This window comes from Chrysoperla carnea, chromosome 2, assembly GCF_905475395.1.
Source record: "Chrysoperla carnea chromosome 2, inChrCarn1.1, whole genome shotgun sequence".
Classification (NCBI taxonomy): Eukaryota; Metazoa; Arthropoda; class Insecta; order Neuroptera; family Chrysopidae; genus Chrysoperla; species Chrysoperla carnea.
The window spans coordinates 37,594,775-37,615,665 of NC_058338.1; the positions used below are offsets into that span (position 1 = coordinate 37,594,775).

The 20,891-nt window shown below is 28.6% G+C and overlaps 1 protein-coding gene across 1 annotated transcript in view; it reads left to right on the top strand.

Annotated features, from left to right (window-relative positions):
* The window catches only part of LOC123292217, a 126,272-nt gene extending 105,954 nt beyond the window's left edge, over window positions 1-20,318 (top strand). Inside the window, exons 2-11 of the mRNA XM_044872785.1 lie at window positions 2,657-2,792; window positions 6,626-6,833; window positions 7,037-7,361; window positions 11,412-11,512; window positions 13,145-13,272; window positions 15,328-15,597; window positions 15,669-17,586; window positions 18,097-18,352; window positions 18,889-19,114; window positions 19,767-20,318. Coding sequence (XP_044728720.1) covers window positions 2,657-2,792; window positions 6,626-6,833; window positions 7,037-7,361; window positions 11,412-11,512; window positions 13,145-13,272; window positions 15,328-15,597; window positions 15,669-17,586; window positions 18,097-18,352; window positions 18,889-19,114; window positions 19,767-20,091 — 3,893 coding nt within the window. The 3' untranslated portion in view covers window positions 20,092-20,318. The remainder of the gene's footprint in view (window positions 1-2,656; window positions 2,793-6,625; window positions 6,834-7,036; window positions 7,362-11,411; window positions 11,513-13,144; window positions 13,273-15,327; window positions 15,598-15,668; window positions 17,587-18,096; window positions 18,353-18,888; window positions 19,115-19,766) is intronic.
* The last annotated feature ends 573 nt before the right edge of the window (window positions 20,319-20,891 follow it).

The following is a 20,891-nucleotide window of genomic DNA, read 5'->3' on the forward strand; positions in this document are numbered from 1 at the left end:
TCTTTTCAAATATTTTGTTTGAAATAATAAAATTCTGCTCAAAATACTATTAACACCACACATCTACCCATGGAGCGTTCATAAGTCAAAATGAATGTCACTGAATGTCATAAATCGCTTCTTACAAAAAATTTCAAATATTTCTGAAATTTCAAACATCTGCTTCTTCGAGAAAAACGGTGTTATCGGGATCATTTATAACTCATATGAATTCTTGCGGGTTAGAAGATTGAGAAAATTTATGTTACAATTTTCTAAGAACTTTAAAAGCGTACACGTTGTGCAAAAACTATTTTGCAAGAAATTCAATATATGCATTCTATATAGCTTATAGATTTCTTTATCGAATGTTTTAATACGATTCGAGAAATTCTAAGCCATTTTGGACCAAATTATGCACTTTAAATACTAAAATTTTCATTTTTACGAAAATTAAATTTTGATCTTACGGGAATGTTCAGAACCATTGGTATATATATAAAAAATTTGATACTTATACGAATTTGTTTTTTTTTATATAGAATGTACAGCTAAATATTTTTAGAATATATTAATTTTCCAAGGACATTAAAGTAATATTCTATGAATAACAAAAAGAAAATTACAAAAAACTTTTAATTAAATGAATTTTTTATTCGAAATTTTTTATTCTTTGATATTGTTAATCAGAAAAAAAATTATAATTACATATTAGGGAAAAAATAGTTTAATAAAGATTGCATTGCTTTTAATTAAACAATTACATAATAATATTTTTTACCGCTTAATAAATTTATAATTAACTAGGGTATATAAATTATTAATAAACTGTTCAGTTGGTATTCGATGCAATAAGGAACTAAAATATTAATTATTTTCATTGATGTTTAAGAAAAAAAAAATTATTTGAAATTAAATTCATACTGCATTAAATTGCATGAATGTAAACAACCTTCAATAACTATAATGTGATAGTTTGAAGCTACGTCATACACAATAAACATTCACAGAAATACTTCTGATGTATATGTTACAGGAAAAGTTGATTGTTAGGAAGAGTTGCTTCTTGCTAAGCAGAGTTAACTCTTACTAAAAACATCAGTAATGATTGATTCCAAATAAGTAAACGCCTTTTTCCTAAGAATTGAGTTAACTATGCCTGCTATGGATTAGTAAAAGTTGATTCCTTGGGAAGTTCGACAGAGATATATTTTGTGTTTTAATTGTGCGTTTGTTTTGATTGATATCTTGTTTGCTGAAAGTTGAAATGTTACCAAAAAAGTAACATTTTGAGCTAAAATTACAGTTTAGCAAAAATTACCGTGTGAATAGCGTCTCACGTTAAAATATTTTGGAGTAGATAATTACCGCGGAGAGAATATTATCGCAAGTTTCTTGAGGAAAAAGTAGGTTTTCCCTTGGATTGCGTTCATTAACTGATCCACGGGTTGGCCATACCTTTAATGGGTTCGAGTTATCATAAGTTTGCGGATTGTTTGGCTTTATGATTAACCCTGTGATTGCATTCATTCACTGATTCTCAGAAAATCTGCGGAAGCTAAAAAAAATTAAGTAATATTTTGTTCACGCTTATCATCTACATACACACCGTAGTATCCGTATAGCCTGACCATATTTTTATTATATAATAATTTTTCTTTATTATTAGTTCCTTTTTTAAACATTTCTATGTCTACACATTACAACTACGTATAGTTTTCCATGTACACTTATTAGTAAAGGTTTTGTCTTTCTTATTTGTTTTTATTAGCTGGTAGATCGTTTCCTTGCAAAAAGTCAACTTTTACTATCTCAATACAAAGAGAGTATACTTTACCTAGCTATGGTTAACTCTGACTAGAACATGCCGATCAAATTTGCATACTTTTCGGTTTTAATCAACTTTTACTGAAAAGACCTACTCTACCTAGGTAACAGTCTACTCTACCTAGGAAGAGTCAACTCTTCCTGGAAGATCAACTTTTCCTGTAACATATACATTTACAAAAAAACAATGTTCAAAAAAAACAAAATTGTTACTTAAAATTATAATTATAATATGTGCTTGTTGGAATAGGCCTCTGCCCTGATGACGATCCCTGTATCTCTCGTTAAAATTTGAAATGTGTGCTAGAATAAATGAAAATATCTGAAATAAAAATAAAAATCGATTGATAAACTTGAAAGATATAAGCAATTAAATAATTTTATCTATCTTTTTCTTACAAGACAACTTTTGATATGTAGTATCTATGACAGTCGCAAGTTATGACGCCACCACATGCTTTTTTCGTCTCTCTCTATTTATAAAATTAAATCATGCATATTTTAATAATACAACACACAAATTTTTGGACAAATGCATATTACATAATAAAATTGAACTAAGAAAAAAAATATTTTGATTTAACAAAATTGTTTTTTGTTATTTTTCAAATTGTTAAAAAATCTTGAACAGCATTTTAAAATTTTTAGTTTCAGTTGAAAATTGAAGGGGTCTTTTCCAAAAATAATTTTTTCATGTGAGTTAAAACAACAAATATATATCGATAAAATATTGCCTCCTAAAAGTACATGATAACAAATTTGACTCTTTATAATCATTATAACTTCCTATTATAAATAAATAAAAGAATTGAATGAAATAAATTAATAATTGGTTTCCTTTCTTTTACAGTTGTATATTGTGATTATGTGGCATCTGGACGATCATTACAATTTATTGAAGAATATATTATAAAAGAAGTTTTACCAAGTTATGGAAATACACATGCTAGTACAAATATTACATCATTACAATCTACACTATTTAGGTAAGAAAAATGTGTTTTATAGTTTTGTATGTTCGCTGTAAAACTTTTAACATACATTTCCTAAATTTCAAATTTAATGGAAATTTTTATTTTATGGTAATCGGAATACCATGCCATAGCCAACGTTTGACTAATCGATATTTACTGTTTTATTCGAAGCTCAAAGTAATGGCTGAATAATTTTTAAGCCTATTTGTTTTCATTACCCCGACTATACAATGGAAGTATCGTAAGAAGCATCTTGAGCGTCCGCTGGTTATAGGCTATGTACCGTCACATTAAATTGAATACGACGCCCTCTAGAGAACATGAAGCTATGATAGCACTTTTCATATATATGTATGTTTTTATACTTTCTTACGAAATTATAACCCCAAAATGTTTTAAATAAAATAAAGTTCGAAAACTAAAGCCCCAACAATTACAGAATCGCGCTTTTAAAAGTAAGGAAACAATAAATATTTTTATCTGAAATTGTTATGATAAGTAAAATCGTCATTACAGTACCTCTAAGATTAAACAGTTTTCCACAGAATTGAAAAGATGTCCCCCGATTGTAATGACGATTTTACTTATCATAACAATTTCAGATGAAAATATTTTCTTGTTTTCATACTTTTAAGAGCGTGATTCTGTAATTGTCAGGGTTATAGTGTCCGAACTTTATTTTATTTTTGAGTTGTATATCATATCATCAGTTCTTAAATTTTGAGCAATACTTTAGAATACGCTACGCTTTCTGAATTGCGAGTGCAGAAACGATCTAATTAAATCATTATAAAAACATTTGACCTGTCATAATTTCTACTGTCAATATTTATAATCATTACACATTCTTGAAAGAAACATTAAAGAAGAATATTGAATAATGTAAGTATTTAATGGAAAAAGCATTTCTCTTTGATTCATTATTTATTAAATAAAATTATTATTATTTATTTTGATTATAATAATGATAATAATAACATGATTATATAAAAATAATAATAATTATATTAATTATTATATAAAATATTCTCTCTTTTTTAAAAACGGTAATATTTTTTAATATATGTGATTTTTGGTTGATTTCTTTATAATATTTTTTTATAATAAATAATTAATAATATTTATAAAGTCATTTCTAAAAAATGTTCACCGCAATTAAGATTTGATTTGGAGATGAACGCATAATATCTATCAAATATATATGCCGAATCGATTCAGTTTTCGAAATAATTTTTCATCCAAATATGTTAAGGAGATATGCAAGGATTGAATAATACTAGGGATTTCAATAATACTTTATAAATACATTTTTTGATTAACAAAGTTTCCAAAAATCACAAAAAATTACTAGGTCATCGGGCTTTTTATTATCATTTTATCGTTCAAAGTTGACTGAAAAAATGATCAATTGGATATTTCTATATCAAAAAATCTAGAGAGTATCATAAAAAACTATCTAAAATATTAAGACAATCTTGTAGTTTATAATAATACTATAAAAATATAAGGTTGCCGATGATATAAAAACAAAATTTTAATTTAATTATGATCCATCATTTGAAGAACAGAGGCGACTATAGATAGAGTATTGATGATTGAAGAGCGATATCTATATTATCAAATTTATAAGCATCACTTGCACCCAATTTATTATATATTTTTGTAGTTGCTTAGTATTGTAAAGCTGAAAATAACTCATTACTTGACTACAAAGCATGTATTTGGTTTATATCCATGTACCGTGCAATAAACCAAAACTTTTTTACAATACTGTAGGTTTTCAATCAGCTTAATAGTACCTATAATAAGTATATTGTACTTGTTCAATCAAAGTCTACTGTTTTAGCTTTTAAAGTTAAGTTGCTTTACTATATCCATTAAACTTTAGTTATATTTATACATCAAAGGCAAGAGACAGACAAAAAAATGCGTTAAATTTTTTATTGTATAGCATTAACTTTACCTGTATTTAATTTTATGTTTAATTCAAAATAAATGTTAATTATAACTTTATTATTTATTCATTATTATCTGATACTTATTCGCGATAAAAAAAATTTCAACCACTTTCATTTATTTGAAGTTTTTGATAAATTCGATAAAAGAAGTAATTGGTGAATAATTAAAAATTTTTGTAAATTTAATAATTATTTTATTAACTATAATTTTCATTACTTTAAATATTGCATTAAATTATATAAAACATAAATTAAAACAGATCTGATTTTATGTTTGAAATGTACTCTGATTCGAAAGTGTTCTTAGCTATGTTTCAAGAAAACTTGGTCAGCCGTTTGGTCAATCTTGAAACTTAGTTAAGAACACTCAGAAACAAATTACCTTTCAACCAAAACAAAAATCAAAATCAGTTTATACGGAGACACATTAAATCTGTAGCACCCCTTCTTTGCTAATTTGTTTTTGAAATATATTTATTTCAAAAAAACTTAATGTTAACATCTCGAAAATATATAAAAAGGAAAAATAAAAACTCAGTGTCACCAAATAAGCAATGAGTAATATATCTCTTTCGAGATGATATGTATGAAAGTTAGAGATGATAAAAAAATCAGTGGAATAATTAGCTACGATCAGCTAACTCATACTGATGATAACGAGACTGGCATCGAAATACATATTTACAATACAAAATTTGTTTAGATATCGAGACGAATATAAAAGTCCTCAAATAAAGCCTTCAAATTGTACGTGGTGTGAAATTTTGAGAACTTATAAGTATGTACATGAAGTCCATACATTTTTGTGAAATATACTTTTACATGACATACAAACTAATCATATATTTGTTCTATGAATTTGACGTCATAAACATGCCATACTAATTCTGTGACAGATTATAATTAACCTACTAAATTTAATAAGATAAAACTTAAAAAACAGGAAATTTTTATATTTTTATCTAGTTAATTTATTTTATCGCATAAACGTTAGTTAGATTTATATTTTTTTCTGCATCATTAATTTCTTCTTTCAATAAAAATAATTTTACCAAAATATGACTAATTTCCATAAGAAAAGAAATAATATCTAATATTGAGTTTTCTTGAAAGCAACTTTTTCCTGACCAAGTATTTTTATACCATATTTATGAAAATTTAATTTGTTAATAATTTGTTTATACTTACAAATATGATACTTTTGCAATATTCTTTTCAACCAATAAATTTTTATTATCTAAACACACCTAATATTTTGTAATTTAATAATTACATATAATTATTTCAATTAAAATAAATGTTTCTTTATTATAAATATTTAGATAAAAATGTATGTACGCATAAATAATCACTCAAATTATTATTTAATTCAAAAACACAAAAATAATTTAATTAGTGCTTATTAAATTTTATCTCATTAATTTAATGCAATGCAAATTTTAACGATTACTTTCATTTGTGAAAATTTGTTTACTGATGATCAAAATTTCAATAAAAAAATTTTTTTTGAATAAAATATTTTCAAATTATGGCCAAAAATATTCTGATGGAGTTCCATTGTCCAATACTGGCTTCTTATTTTTAAATTTCTATTTGAAAATTTATATCATTACATTTTCGATATTTAAAAAATAAAAAATAACATCAAAATTTCTTGATTCTAAAGAGAGTAAATTTTTTCCGAATTAATTCCAGTCAACTTTTGATCAAATTCAAACATTTTGAAAGTGTTTATTTTCTTAACTTTGAGCCAGAATTTATTCTTCTTCTGTTTTATTAATTAAATATCAAAGAAAACTATCCAAAAAGCAATCATGAACCTTTATAATAGGTATTAAAAAAATTATTAAATCTTACTTATATGTCATTCATTATTCTCGTTTACAGACAAGAAGCCCGTGACATAATACGAAATGCAGTGAATGCATCCGATGATGATGTTGTCATTTTTGCTGGACATGGGTCTACGGCAGCAGTACAAAAATTATTATCGGTTCTTGGATTACATCGTGGTGATGTAGAACCACCGATCGTTTTTGCTGGCTCATGTGATCACCATACAAATTTATTACCATGGCGAGAAATTGGTGCTCAAGTAAGTGATAATTTTATTGTGTAAAATAAAATTTAAAAGGCCGAAACTACTCGAAGTTCAGATCGCCTTATTCTGAAGGAGTTGGTCATTTCGGAAACTTGCCAAATCAATAATTTATTTAAACTGATTCTGGTCATTTAAATTAACTTGCCATTTTACCCATTTCGAGATTTCTTTATAATTATTTTTTTCTTTTTTTCAAGGTTGTCAAAATCAATGAAACAAAAGAAGGTCATTTAGATTTAAATGATCTTGAAAATCAATTACAAATGCATTATCATGATGGCAAAATGTTAATTGGTTGTTTCTCAGCTGTATCAAATATTACGGGTATTGAAACGGATACAGTTGCGACAACATTAATTTTACATCAATATGGTGCATTATCATTTTGGGACTATGCAACAGCAGCACCCTATACACAAATTGATATGAATCCAGAATTTCCTGAATTAAGTCAACCAACCGTATTTAAAGATGCTATTTTCTTTTCTGGTCATAAATTTATTGGTGGCTTACAAACTCCAGGTAAAAAATATTTTTATTTATTAATTAAAAAATTATTCTCCCATTTTTGCTATCGTATGATATTAGGAAGAAAACAAATTCGACACGCATGGTCTTGCCGCAGGATATGTCTGTCAAATTATTGATTTTTTCTTATTGATACATTTGGGGCAAATTATTGATTAACGGTATATTAACGCCACGCAAGGTGATATTGGAGGCGTTGAATCATAAACGTTTGTTTTGCATGGCAAAAGAATATAGCAGTATTATAAATGTATACTTAATGATCTAACTGTAAATATTTTTATACCATATATATATGAAATATATCAAGGTATGCTATGTTTAGTCCCAAGTTTGAAACCTGTAAAATTTTGATTACGAACAAAATTTTGGTATAGGTGTTTATCTAGTCACCTAATTAGTCCATTTCCGAATATCTGTCCGCCTGGCCGTCTGTCGACACGATAATTCAGAAATGAAAAAAGATATCAAGCTAAAATTGTAATAGCGAGCTCAGATCGTAAAAAGAAAGTGCGGTCGAGTTCGTAAACGAGCAACCTATGTCAAGATTCTGTAAATGGTTAGAGATTGAATAAAAGTTTAAGTGTTAAAAATATTTACTTTTTCGTAAACTTCACTGTTAACCCGTGAAGACGCAAATTTGGGTAGAAACATTATATAGTATGTGTACAGGTATTTATTTCATATACTGAGGAAGTGAGAGGCAAGATACTGTAATTACTTTGTGTTTAAGAATGGCTATCTTTCTTTACTTACACGACGTAAATATATAGTATTTCAACAATTAACTCAGTCAATTGTTTGTTTTCACTTTTTTTATTAAACCTTGATCAATTATTTTGCAATCAAAATAATCTTTTTATCAAAAATATATCTAGGCGCTGGTGGATATGAAAAAATTCCACCAAAAATGAAAATAATTGTCTGAGAAATAATTGCTTCAATGGTTTTTTTAAGAATTTTGTTTTGAATCAAACCAGCTACAGCCGCACCAGAAACAGTGACATATCATAGACAACGCTTGCATTAGATTTGATAAGAGCAGTATATTGCGTCAGGCGCACAACGTCAGACGATACTCTTAGCTTGACTATAATTGGCAAAAGATTTTTCTCAAGCTTTATTAATGCTAGCACAAAGTAAAGAGGGGCCATTAAAAATATCCTCTGCATCAACCAGACTAATAACCCTGCTACTTCTTTAAGTAATCTGTCAACTCGGATTGTGCTTCTAACTCCATGTGTGAATGGAATTATGTCCAAAATTTAATTTTCTCTATAAAATTTGAATCATTATTGAAATTTATTATCTAGTCAATGAATGGTATAATTAGTTATCCTGCATTGTGATAAACTTATGTTTACGCAATCACAGAATGTATTTATATAAATAGATATTCAGATTATCATATTTATAGAATGTTTATTAAGTAGACTACTTTGAATCAATAAAATTTATCCGGATGAATAAACTTTGATAATAAAAATACTATACTTGAACTGATACAATCTCTGACTATTGGTATTACTAATTCACTCACCTTTAATACATATTTTGTTTGCACTGTTGTCTGCATTCGAGGAGATAAGTTCATTGGCGTAGCTAACAGTTTTTGTACCTTATATATGTATATAAAGATATCGTAGTATATTAAGTTTAGTCCCAAATCTGTAACGCTACGAAATATTAATATTACAACAAAATTCTGGTATAGGTTTTCATAAACTCACCTAATTAGTTCATTTCCATTTGTCTCCGTGTGTACGATAACTTAAAAATGAAAAAAATCTATCGAGCTGAAATTTGTATGGCATGCTAGGATCTGAAAGAGGACACTGGCGACAGGTATGCTGAATGCCTGGGCCTGGCATTGTATCACGACTACTGCAGGAGCTGTCACAGTGGTGAGGAGGAGGAGGCAATGTCTCATCTTCTCTGTCACTGGACGTACTTGAGCCAGCCTCTCTTTGACGACCCCTCCGACCTAAAGTCCGTCGATGTCGAAGCATTCCTGCAGTAGTGGTCGAGGAAGGGCCAACGTCTTTTTCGGTATCACTACGGGCCCTATGGTCTAGGTGTGTCCCACCCCAGGACAGCCACTCTAACCTAACCTAGACTCTGAAATATGGGCTTTTGTTCGTAAATGAGCAGCATCGGGCAAACAGGATCTTGATATTTCTGAAATCATATCAAATAAATATTTTTGTCTATATCATGCAATATAAGAAGTACTGAAGTTTAAACTTCCATAACTGCAGGATCAAAAAAATAATAAGTGTTTTAAAGACAAAACTGCTTCCTTTTCTTTTTTAGAATTTTTTTTTTTTAATTTTTTAAGTTTTTTTAGTAACATAAATATCAAACAACTACTTCTACTAAATGTACTTTAGAGAATAAATGTTGATTCTATAAAAATTCTTAGGGAGTCTTGAGAGAATTAAATAGCGCGCTAAAAGCTGAAAAACTACTCAGCAATTGATCTTCCCCTCCATCCCTTACATCCCTTAAATATTGTGATCAGGCTTAAATTATATGAATGATCTAGGGCGACTGTAATATATATACATAGGTACATCCGCCACTGTTGTTTTTAATATTTTGTTTCACTTTTTAGAGACAGATATAATTATTTTTAACAATAATTTTTCTGTAAAACAATAACAATAATATTTGTAATTTATAACTGTAAAAAAAAGACATTGGAGATATGAAGTGAGGTTGTATTTATTATTTATAAATAAATAAAAAGGATAAACGAAATACGAAACAATAAATGTAAAGTAAAATATTTTTTAAAGTACAGTTCATTGCTTGGTTAATAATAACAAGCATAGAATATTATACAACAAGTTTCCTTTCGAGTACAGTTTAAAAATACAATAAGTTCACCCATTTAATTATTTCACCATGAATTTATATATAAATATTTATTACAATCTTCATTCGATTTTAGAATAAACTGATTATTTCTAGACAAAGTTAGAACAGAGTAGAACGGAGCGAGTCTTGTAATCAATTATTATTTATTTTCTCTGATTTGCTTAAATAACAAGTTCTTGAATTGTTGAATATGTTAAAATTGAATACACCCGTCAATGTTAAGAGTTTATGAATTTTGTGGAATTGTAATCAATTTGCTTGACTTTGTTTAAATAACTAATTATATCGTTACCAGACGTTTAATTTACTTGTATTAAAAACAATAAAATATTACTTCCTTGCGAAACCTGTAAAAGTAAGCCATGAATTATACCAAAACTGTTTTTATTTTCTAGTTTTTCATAACAATTCGGAAGTACATACGCTTTTAAAAAATACAGAGTACCTACAAAATTTTGAATTTTCTTTTTAAATCAGTTTTAAGCAAAAAAGTACTCTTGTGATTTTTTCTCTAGAATCTTAGTTTTCGAAATACAAATTCTTGAAAAATCTAAAATGCAATATTCGATTCTAAGAAAAATGTGTTATTTTTTCAATCTCAGAATGGAGGAAAGTAGCTTTACATCGCGTTTTGCGATTTTAATGTAGCATTCGACTGGCGTATGCACATTAATTAACAACTGAATTGTGTAACATCAAATTAAAGCAAAATTCTAATTAAATTAAGAAAGATAAAAATAATTTTTCTTAAATCGGATCTAGATGATAAATGCATTTTAGTCTGGCAATTCATAGTGAGGCCGTTTATATGTGTGTAGGTCTTTAGGCCAAGTTCAATTTAATTATTATATTACATACGATAGCAAAGATGGAAGAAATATGCTATGAATGTTTTCCTATTTAGTGTCTAGTCAGGTTTTACAACAAACAATCCGTTCCATTTTATTATGACTGCAATAAAAAAACGGAAGCAACGTATTCTCATTTTTTTAATTTTAGAATCATTTTTTACACGTTTTTGTTTTTTCACCGATAAAAATTCTATTCGTTCGGAAATAATGATATGCAAATCCCTAATATTTTTAGTTTCCTGCACTTAGTTGAATTTTATTTTTTCTTTTCAATAGCTGAACTATTTTTTAGACAAAATTTTTTTTGTTTCAGGAATTCTTATCGCAAAAAAATCATTATTTCGACGAACTATCCCTGATTATTGTATTCAAATGTTAGATCATCATTTTACTAGCATGGAACAATATGTCCAGGTAAGATAAATAAATATAAATTGACTTTAAACAGTATCTTTTATATTAGTAATAGTTTGTTTATATCTTTTTCTATAATAGTTTGTTAGAAAGAAATCGTACTCAAACAAGGAATTCTAAATCTATTCTTACAAAAATTGTTTTTTTGTACAAGTTAACATAATGCATTTGAGTTAGAATTAGAATTAGGTACATTCACTATTTTGTACCATGTATATATGAAATATATCAAGGTATACAAAGTTTAGTCTCAAATTTATTACGCTTAAAAATATTGATGCTAATAACAAAATTTTGGTATAGGTGTTCATAAAATCACCTCAAATGTCTATTCTCGGTTGTCCGTCCGTCCGTCTGTGATTACAATACCTCAAAAACGAAAAGAGATATCAAGCTGAAATTTTTTCTCAGGAAAAGTGAAGTTGAGTTCGTAAATGAGCAGCATAGGCCTTTGGGTCCGCAGGACTCATCTTGTAAACCATTACAGATAGATCAAAAAATTAAATATAAAAAATGTTCCTTATAAAAATATAAACAACTTTTGTTTGAAACATTTTTCGTAAACAACACTGTTTACTTGTGAGGGCGCAAATTAGTTTATAACATTATAAAGTATGTATTATATGGGATTATCAGTGTGTGACACCACATAATCTAAGAGTGACTAGTGTTATTTAGTTTCATGACGTAAAAAAAGAAACGATTAGGTAATCAACACTGCCTTTACATGGTATTTCAACAATTAACTCAGTTAATTGTTTTTTTCACCTTTTTTAATTAATTTCAAGCTAATAATTATTATTTATGTCACGAAACATAACTTCCATCTTGTTATGGAATTCAGTGAAACTTTCAAATTTTAAACTGATTTTAACTTGGCAGTTTTTGAGAGGATAGTGCCAGCCAGGTACGATACAAAATGGAAAATTGTTACATTTGAAGTCTTAGTGATGTAAAACTTTAAGGTGTAGCTTTTTGAACCAATAATCAATCGAAAGAGCACACTTTTCAAGGCAGTATGTTTGCAATGAGAAAACTGCCTTTTAATTCAAGCATTCAGGTTTGCCTGGAAATTTTTCTGGACGCTTGAAACTTTGGTAAGATGATGGCGGCTGTAGATTTAACAGTTTTCCATAAACAAGGCTTCAAAATAAGATGAATCTTATATAATTAAAAACCCCATATTTGTCGGTTTTTTTTCAAAATCTATAGAATTCCTCGTTTGGGTACAACACACTTTAGTAAATAAAACGATTACTTCAGTACATATTTTTTTATATAACTGTCTATAAAAAAACCATAAATTTCTTCAATTTGTTTTTTTCAACTCTCTGTCACATCGATTTACGATATTATTTCACCTGTGAAGCTAATAATAAATTTTCTTTTTTAGCAACTTAAAAAATATAAAATGTGACATAAAAAAGTATGTAGTAAGAAAATATTAATTACTTTAAAAAGAATGTTCTAAAAAAAATAATTAAAAGTAAAATTTGTTTTTTTATTTTTATGATTTTTTTTTTACATGGATGTTCTAGTTTGTGATATTTGTATTTAGATTATTCAATTGTTATTGCTCTCGATGTTTTTATGTTATTTAAAAGAATTTTTTGTATTCGTTAATGATTCTAGGATACTGAGCTACGTCAAGAAGGTGCAACGGCCGCTGTTGTTGAATCAATTCGAGCAGCTTTAGCTGTGCAATTAAAAGAAACTGTTGGTGTGACTTCTATTATGTCAAAAGCAGAAAAAATTTCAAGGTATGTTTAATTGTTAAAAGTATTGACAGGAAAAAAAAGAAAACTTTAAGAGTAAACTTATTTGGAACAAAAATGTAACCTTTTAGTTTGTCATGTGACAAACTGATTCAATTTTCGTCTCGCATATCTCGAAAACAAATGATAATATTGACATGGGACCAGTTTCATTTAACGCATAATTATGTAACTTAGGCCTGATTAGGTTAGAAAAAAATCCGTCAAGCCGTTTTTTATCACTTATAATTTATATAGTTAACGTCATGGAGGGTGTAGGGGGCGAAACCAGTGGGGGTGGGGGGGGGGGGGGGGTCCACGGAAAAGTGAAGAAAAAAAATTTACAAAAACTATTATAAATATTAAAACATATGATATTTTTTTATCCTTCCCACTGGGCAGTTAGTCGTGTGTACCTTTCGGGTCGCACCTAAACCGCTTTTCATAATTATTTAACTCACCCGCAAATCATGTGACTAACACACCATTAAAATATCAGGTATAAATCCAAAATATAAATACTACTGTTTATAAATTTTGTATTCTAACGGAAATGACTGTTAAATTAATTTTCTCGTTTGCAAGGTTTAAAAAATATTTTTTTAATAACAATTTCATTTTTTATTTAAATACTTTCTATTTTCTAGTAGGAAATATTTTAATTTAGAAATTAACATGCACATTTAATATATACGGAAAAAAAGTTAATTGTAACAACCCCATCGTATGTCAGTCATATCTCATTGCAAAAAATGATTTTTTTTTTTTAAATTGATGCCAGGGTCAACATTGATAAATTTATCAACAATAATATTGTCTAACATTATATTAAAGCAATGCCAACTAAAAAAAAAAGTCAAAAGGCATAAATTCCGAAATTGCAGACATATCAAGGCGATCATCTCTCTACAATAATATTGCATATCCTTCATTTGCATATCAAACCTACAATTATCTTTTATTATTCTACAAAATTATTATCTTCTTAGCGACGCGGAGGAGAATTAAATTGTAAATATAATTTAATTGCTACATAAATTTAAGAAATAATAATTTTTACCTCTATATGCAGACTATAACGTGCTAGTGGAGTCGAAGTCGATTAGATGAAAATTCCTTCGGAAAATTCCTTCCAAATTTGAAACAAAATTGACAAACGGTGTACGGACTTGTATTTTCAAAGCGAGACCCACTTTACAACTAAGTTCTGTTTAAATTATACCCTCGGTCCTTTCCAGGAACGAAAACTACCGGAGTTTGCTAAAGTCAAACAAATAATATAAGTATAGCGTCTAGATTTAATTCCCGATCCTTTTTTCGTGCTGGATATTGCCTTAGGTGCTGGATATAGGTTATCAGGGGTTATTCTTTATATATTGATACTCCTATTTCGGTATGTCGAATTTCGATATATCGATATTAAAGATTTTTTTTTGCCGCCCCTAGCTACCGGTAATAGGAAATGCTTTCCGCTACTTTCGAAAATTCAAATTAGTTAAAATCATACGTTTGTATATAGAGTTGTTAAGAGTATTTGACACCAGAATTTTATTTTTATTATTAAAAAAATTGTTAAAGTTACTTTTTAAGTTATAATAATGTCTTTGCATTTTATAAAACCTTCAAACATAACGCCCTTCCAATTCGATTGTAATTATAGTGGCTGCTTGAATTTATGATTTAATAAACACACTTGAATAATCGCAGACATTAAACTGCATACGAAAGAGGAAGTATATTTTAAGGTAATACGCCCGTATACCCAATTTTTTGAATAATGTAATTACATTTTAAGATGTGAAGAATAACCGCCCCTTTGAGAATTTCCTAATCAGAAATTTTTTCCCATCTACTACAAGTTTGCGCAGTAAAATTTTCCGTACTAAAAAAAGGGTTATTTCATAAAAACAAAATTATTTTTCGAGTTCAACTGCTACAGAAGGAACGCTGAGCTATGTGTGTCTATCTTGGAAATATGATGTTAAATTAAGAAAAACATTTTTATTAGATTATATTTTAGGAGATAATTAAAACTAATTTTGCATTTTTATATTTTTATAGAAATATGTTGGCACACATTCGTACAATTCCCGAAATATTACTTTTGGGAAGTGGATGTCAAATACAAAAACGTTTGCCGATTTTCTCATTTATGGTACGTCATCCACGTGGAACATTTTTACATCATAATTTCGTTTGTGCTGTGCTAAATGATGTATTTGGAATTCAAGGGCGTGCTGGATGCGCATGTGCTGGGCCATATGCTCAAGATTTACTGGGAATAGACGATGATCTCGCTGCAGAATATGAAAGTATTTTAACAGAAGATAGGTAATATTCAAGTTATTTTTTATTTTAAGGATTTTGATTAAATTTTATTTTTGGATCTTTTTAATTTTCAGAGTTTCAGAACAATTACAAACGAGATATATTTCAAAACATTCAAATTTGGAAGTACTTCGCCCAGGATTTACACGAATCAGTTTACCGTATTGTATGTCTGAACCAGAAGTTACTTATGTAATGGAAGCTATTAAAATGGTAGCAACCGAAGGTTGGAAATTATTACCTCAATATGTTTTAAGTCAAGAAACCGGTGAATGGCGTCATCATACTAACATGATGTGTAAAGATCGTAAATGGCTATCTTCTATCAGATACACAGACGGAAAAATGCTCACAAATGAGCGTAGAATATCGGGGCCTGGGACATTTCCACAAAGTTATGCTGATTGCCTCCAGACAGCTAGAAATATATTCAATCGTGCTCGAAAAATGGCACAAAAACATCCAGTTTCTGAACAATGTTTAATGTTAGATGCACAAACTGAAAAATTACGGTGGTTTATGTTACCAAGTGAAGCGCAAGATTTATTACTTGGTAATTCACAAAATGTCAAGCATGATGTACCTTTTCAACCGGTTACATTTTTTGGCTCACGGCATAGTTTTACGGAACAACAAAGTCCAAAACAACGTACTCATAACGCAACTCCTTATGGATCACCGAGACATTTTAGTTTACCTGTAATGGATGATAAAAGTCCATTTTATTATCCCTTGCCACCGTCAACACCCACTGGATTCGCCAAATATATGACCCATGATGAAAGTCCTCGAACTGTGCAACCCGTTCAATTTGCAGTCGGTGGAGCTGTTACAGTAAGTGCTACTCCCAAATTGAAAAAAGTAGCTGAAATTAATTCCCCGCTATTTGCTCGAAATCGATGCTACAGTTTAGGTTCTGAAAACTCATCACCACCATCACTTAGTCCTCAACAAATTCCTGTACGCATTGGTGGAGCTGTAGTAAGAAATGGACATTATGTTAGTCATAATGACTTAGTTGCATTCGAACAAGAAGTTGTTATGTCTCCACAAAATAGTATTACCCACACGAGTGGATCAAGTGGATCTGGAAGTGACTGTAGTATTGTTGGTCGCGCATCGCCAAATTTAGCTCTATCGCGTCATAATACTGACAATCTTCAGGCATATTTAAAAGAAGTGACAAAAGAATTGGCTACAGAAATTAAATCTGAAATTCGAGGAGTGATTTCCTGTGTTGAAGATGTATTAGAAAATACAGATTCCGTAGATATGAGTAGTTTACCATTTATGGCCGAAAGACATAATAGTTCTAGCGATGAAAGTCGTGGTGATTCAGTATCGGCAAATGATGTTTGCGAATATTTAGTAGGTGTTTCAAAAGAAATGGCAAGTGAAGTAAAATCTGAAATTCGTGAAATGGTTAGCGCTGTTGATATTCAACTTGATAAGCCATCTAGACAGAGTCGATTTAGCTCAGAGCGTTTACAACTTTGCACAGGCGCTATACCAAAGCATAGTAGAGCGAGTCAAGAGAATGATAATTTGTCAACTGAATCGATTGTTAATCCATTAAATAAATCACACAGTAGTTCCAAATTAAGTGACGATCATTCTAGTTTAGATTTAGATATAAAAGCACATCCTCATGTTTGGCCTACAATTAACAGTGTCAGTTCCCAAGATAGTGGTATCAATTTATCTTTTCAAGAACAAGATTCAGTTTTATCACAGGCAAACATTAATTCTGATCATAAACAACGTAGTAGTTCCGAATCATCAACATGTCGGCGATTACGTAAAAACAATGGTGTATTTCCTAGTCCAAGAACCTTCTATTCGCAACGGCCTGTTGGTAGTGATATTCAAGAAACTAAAGACTCAACTAGTGATTTAGCACAACAAATTGATGAACGGCTTAAATTTGATTCTCCGGATGATAAAAAAGCTTGGTATACTCCACCAAAAAATATTTGGAAACCAGTTTTAGAGGTCAGTTTAAAATTTATAAATATTTGGTTCAGCTTTTGTACAATAAAAAAAATATTTTTCGCTTTTTCAAATGTAATCGTCATCGCATCGGTATCAACTAGTTAATCAATGTTTATTCTACAAAGTAATCTGCTGATTTGGTGACGATTTCACGAAATATTTTAGTTCGTATTCATTTTTATTTATTTATGAATCATGAACTTTGGTTCTATATTTTCGTTGATTCACGATTAATGGAAATAATCGCTTATCAGTACGCTTAGATCAAGTTGTCTTGGCTAAGCCAAGTAGCCAACTTCGACAGTTAAAATGAGAATTGTCTTTTGTTTTGTGTTCAGTAAATTTAACGATGACTTCTTTATATAAGTTATCTTTTGTTTTGAGTAAATCTAAGGTCAACTTTTAAAAAAATTTTATCTAATAATTGAGGATACTTCGAAATTTTCTTCCGATTACATGCTTATTAATTCTTCTTGATAGTTTAATAAAATAATATAATTTTGTTTTCAGGCCACAAATGAATTCGATATGATACTCCATGGAGATAAAGTATTAATTTGTGTAGCTGGTGATATTAGTTCGTTAACATTATTACACACTCTACTCCAATATCAGTATTATTTACAAAATAAAGGCATTGACTTCACGATTGGTGCTACTGCAATATATCATTCAAAGGCCTTATACGACACTACGACATTAGTTTCTTATTTAGAATCATTAAATATCAAATATTATCAATTAGACGAAGTAAATCAAAATTTAAGTAAGTAAATATATAAAAATTAATTATTTGTTGAGAGACCAGTAAATCGATTCTTAACGGTTGCGTGATTTTTTCATTTTCTTATCTATCATTACTTGATAAATATGTTACACTCATCGAATTTAATGTGCATTAATTAGTTTCAAGCCAATTTATGAATTTATCAAAAGAAAGTAATCACTGATAAGTAAATTCCGAAGTTAACAAAAATACAAATAACAGTCTTTGCATTCTTTGCATGTAGAGCAAAGATTTAACCAACAGTTTAACATGTAAAATTTCGAGTCTTCAAAACGAAATTTTTTTTATGTTAGTATGCACAGAGATAATGAGAAAATCATTTTGCCCCTAAACGAAAGTTGTATAATAAATAATTTTTTCAATATTTCAAATATTAAATGATTTTTCACAAACATTGTCATGATTCGAGCTAATTAAAGGCTTAAATTTTGATTAGATTCTTTCCATGCGTTATCGCATCTCTTTGCATGATCGATGTACAATATATAAAACTTTTTCGATTTATTTACTTGCAGATATTTCTGAATCTACTGATGAAACACTTGCACAATATTCCACAACTCTTGACGATTCCGCATTCATAAATTCCAAAATACAAGCACAACTATATACATTATCGAAAAAAGAAGGTTTTAATGTTTTGGCAGTCGGACATCATTTGGATGATTTGGCTGAAGAATTCGTAAAGTCTATTTTTCAAAATGGCAAATTACAAACAATGAAAGCTTTATGTGTTGTAAAGTAAGTATTTACTTACCTAAAAATTTGGATATCAATTATTCACATCAAAATGTATGACGTTCGAGTTAACGAAACTCCAAATAAATATTTTCTCATTTTTAACATATTTGATTTTTGCTCGAAGTCTGTTAGCAGTAGCCTGACAACCTCCAAATATCTTTGAGAATAGTTCTGAAATAATAAATATCGCCAGCTGTTATTTATTAGTTTTTTTAAATTTCAGTATTTTCTATCGTCATGTTCTTTTGAGTTTAAATTAATCTATATAAGATTTGAGTGATCCACTTCGTCCTTCGTTCTTATAAGATATTTACTTTCATAATAATTACGATTTGCGAAAGCGTTACGATCACTTAATCCGTATAATATATTATATTGTATTGAGTTAAGCGGATCTTTTATATATGGCTACACAAAGACATTAGAAATAAACTTTATATTGAAAGCTGATGAAATAAACACATTTTTAACTATTAGCATATATAATATATTAGATGGTTGTTTGAATTGGCAGACTCCCCGGAATTTCTCCAGTATTCTGTTAGCGGCAGTCGAACAATCTTTTAAATTTTATTATTGTCGTTGAAATATTTATAGTCCAAAGCCTAGCATTACCTAATAATTTATAATTTTTACTTTTATTTATTTACAGAGATCATAATTTACGTATAATACGACCATTAATTTATGTACGAGAAGAATCAATTCGTCAATTTGTCGAAAGTCGAAATATATCAATAATTATTGATAAATCCAAAAAAATCCAACATTCACCGATAAAAGAAAAAACTGAAATGCGTTCATTCTTAAGCCAACAAGAAACAATGTTCCCTAATTTATTTGCAAACATAAGATCAGTTTTACAACCATTAATAAGTAACGACATAACTGTTGATGATGGTAAAACTTCAAACGATGATAGTAGCCGTAGTAGTGATAGATCAAGTAATGTATTTTTTGATTGTGAAAAGGAATAAAATTCATAAAAAGAAATTCACAGGTATGTGAATGATATTTTTGGAATATAAATTATAAAATGCATGGCTACACATACTTAATTTTGTTGGTGAGCTACTTACAAATTTTCTGAAAGTAGAGGAAGATTTTTTTTGCAGTAGCTATGCAGTGATATTTTAGTTACAAATATGCTTTTTCTATTTATATAGTAACATAAATAAAAATTTCTTCCAATCATACCAAACAGTTTGACAAATAAATGTTTTTGATTGGAATAACAATAAATTTTACATAATATTTATGTATTTAAAAAGTATAAAAAACATCAGAAATGCCATCGTATTTAAAGCATTTTTTGATCATTATCGTAAAATCGTATATCATATTTACAAATGAAAAAATGTAATTCACGATGATTTTATTTTTGCTTTTTTATCGCAAATTTATTTTTGTATCATCGTAAAAGTATTAGTTAAAAAATAAATTTATTTTTTACATCATTTACTAACGGAGCTTAAAATTGATGTTAATACTTTCAACATTAATATAGGCATAATAAAATTTTAACCAATTTTTTCGATCGTCAGCATAACATTAATCAAACTACAAAAAAACACTTATTTTTAAACAGAAATCTGAATTCTTAAAGAGTTTGGTCAAATACTTTCATCTTCTGTTGGCCATTGATTCTCTAATAAATCCAAATTATATTTCGATATTTTTTTCATACTTATTTCGCGTTTTTTCTGCCTTAGAAGAACTTTTTACAGGCGTTTTTCGATATAGCCTTTAGCTCTTTTAATGAATGTTGTTGTATGAA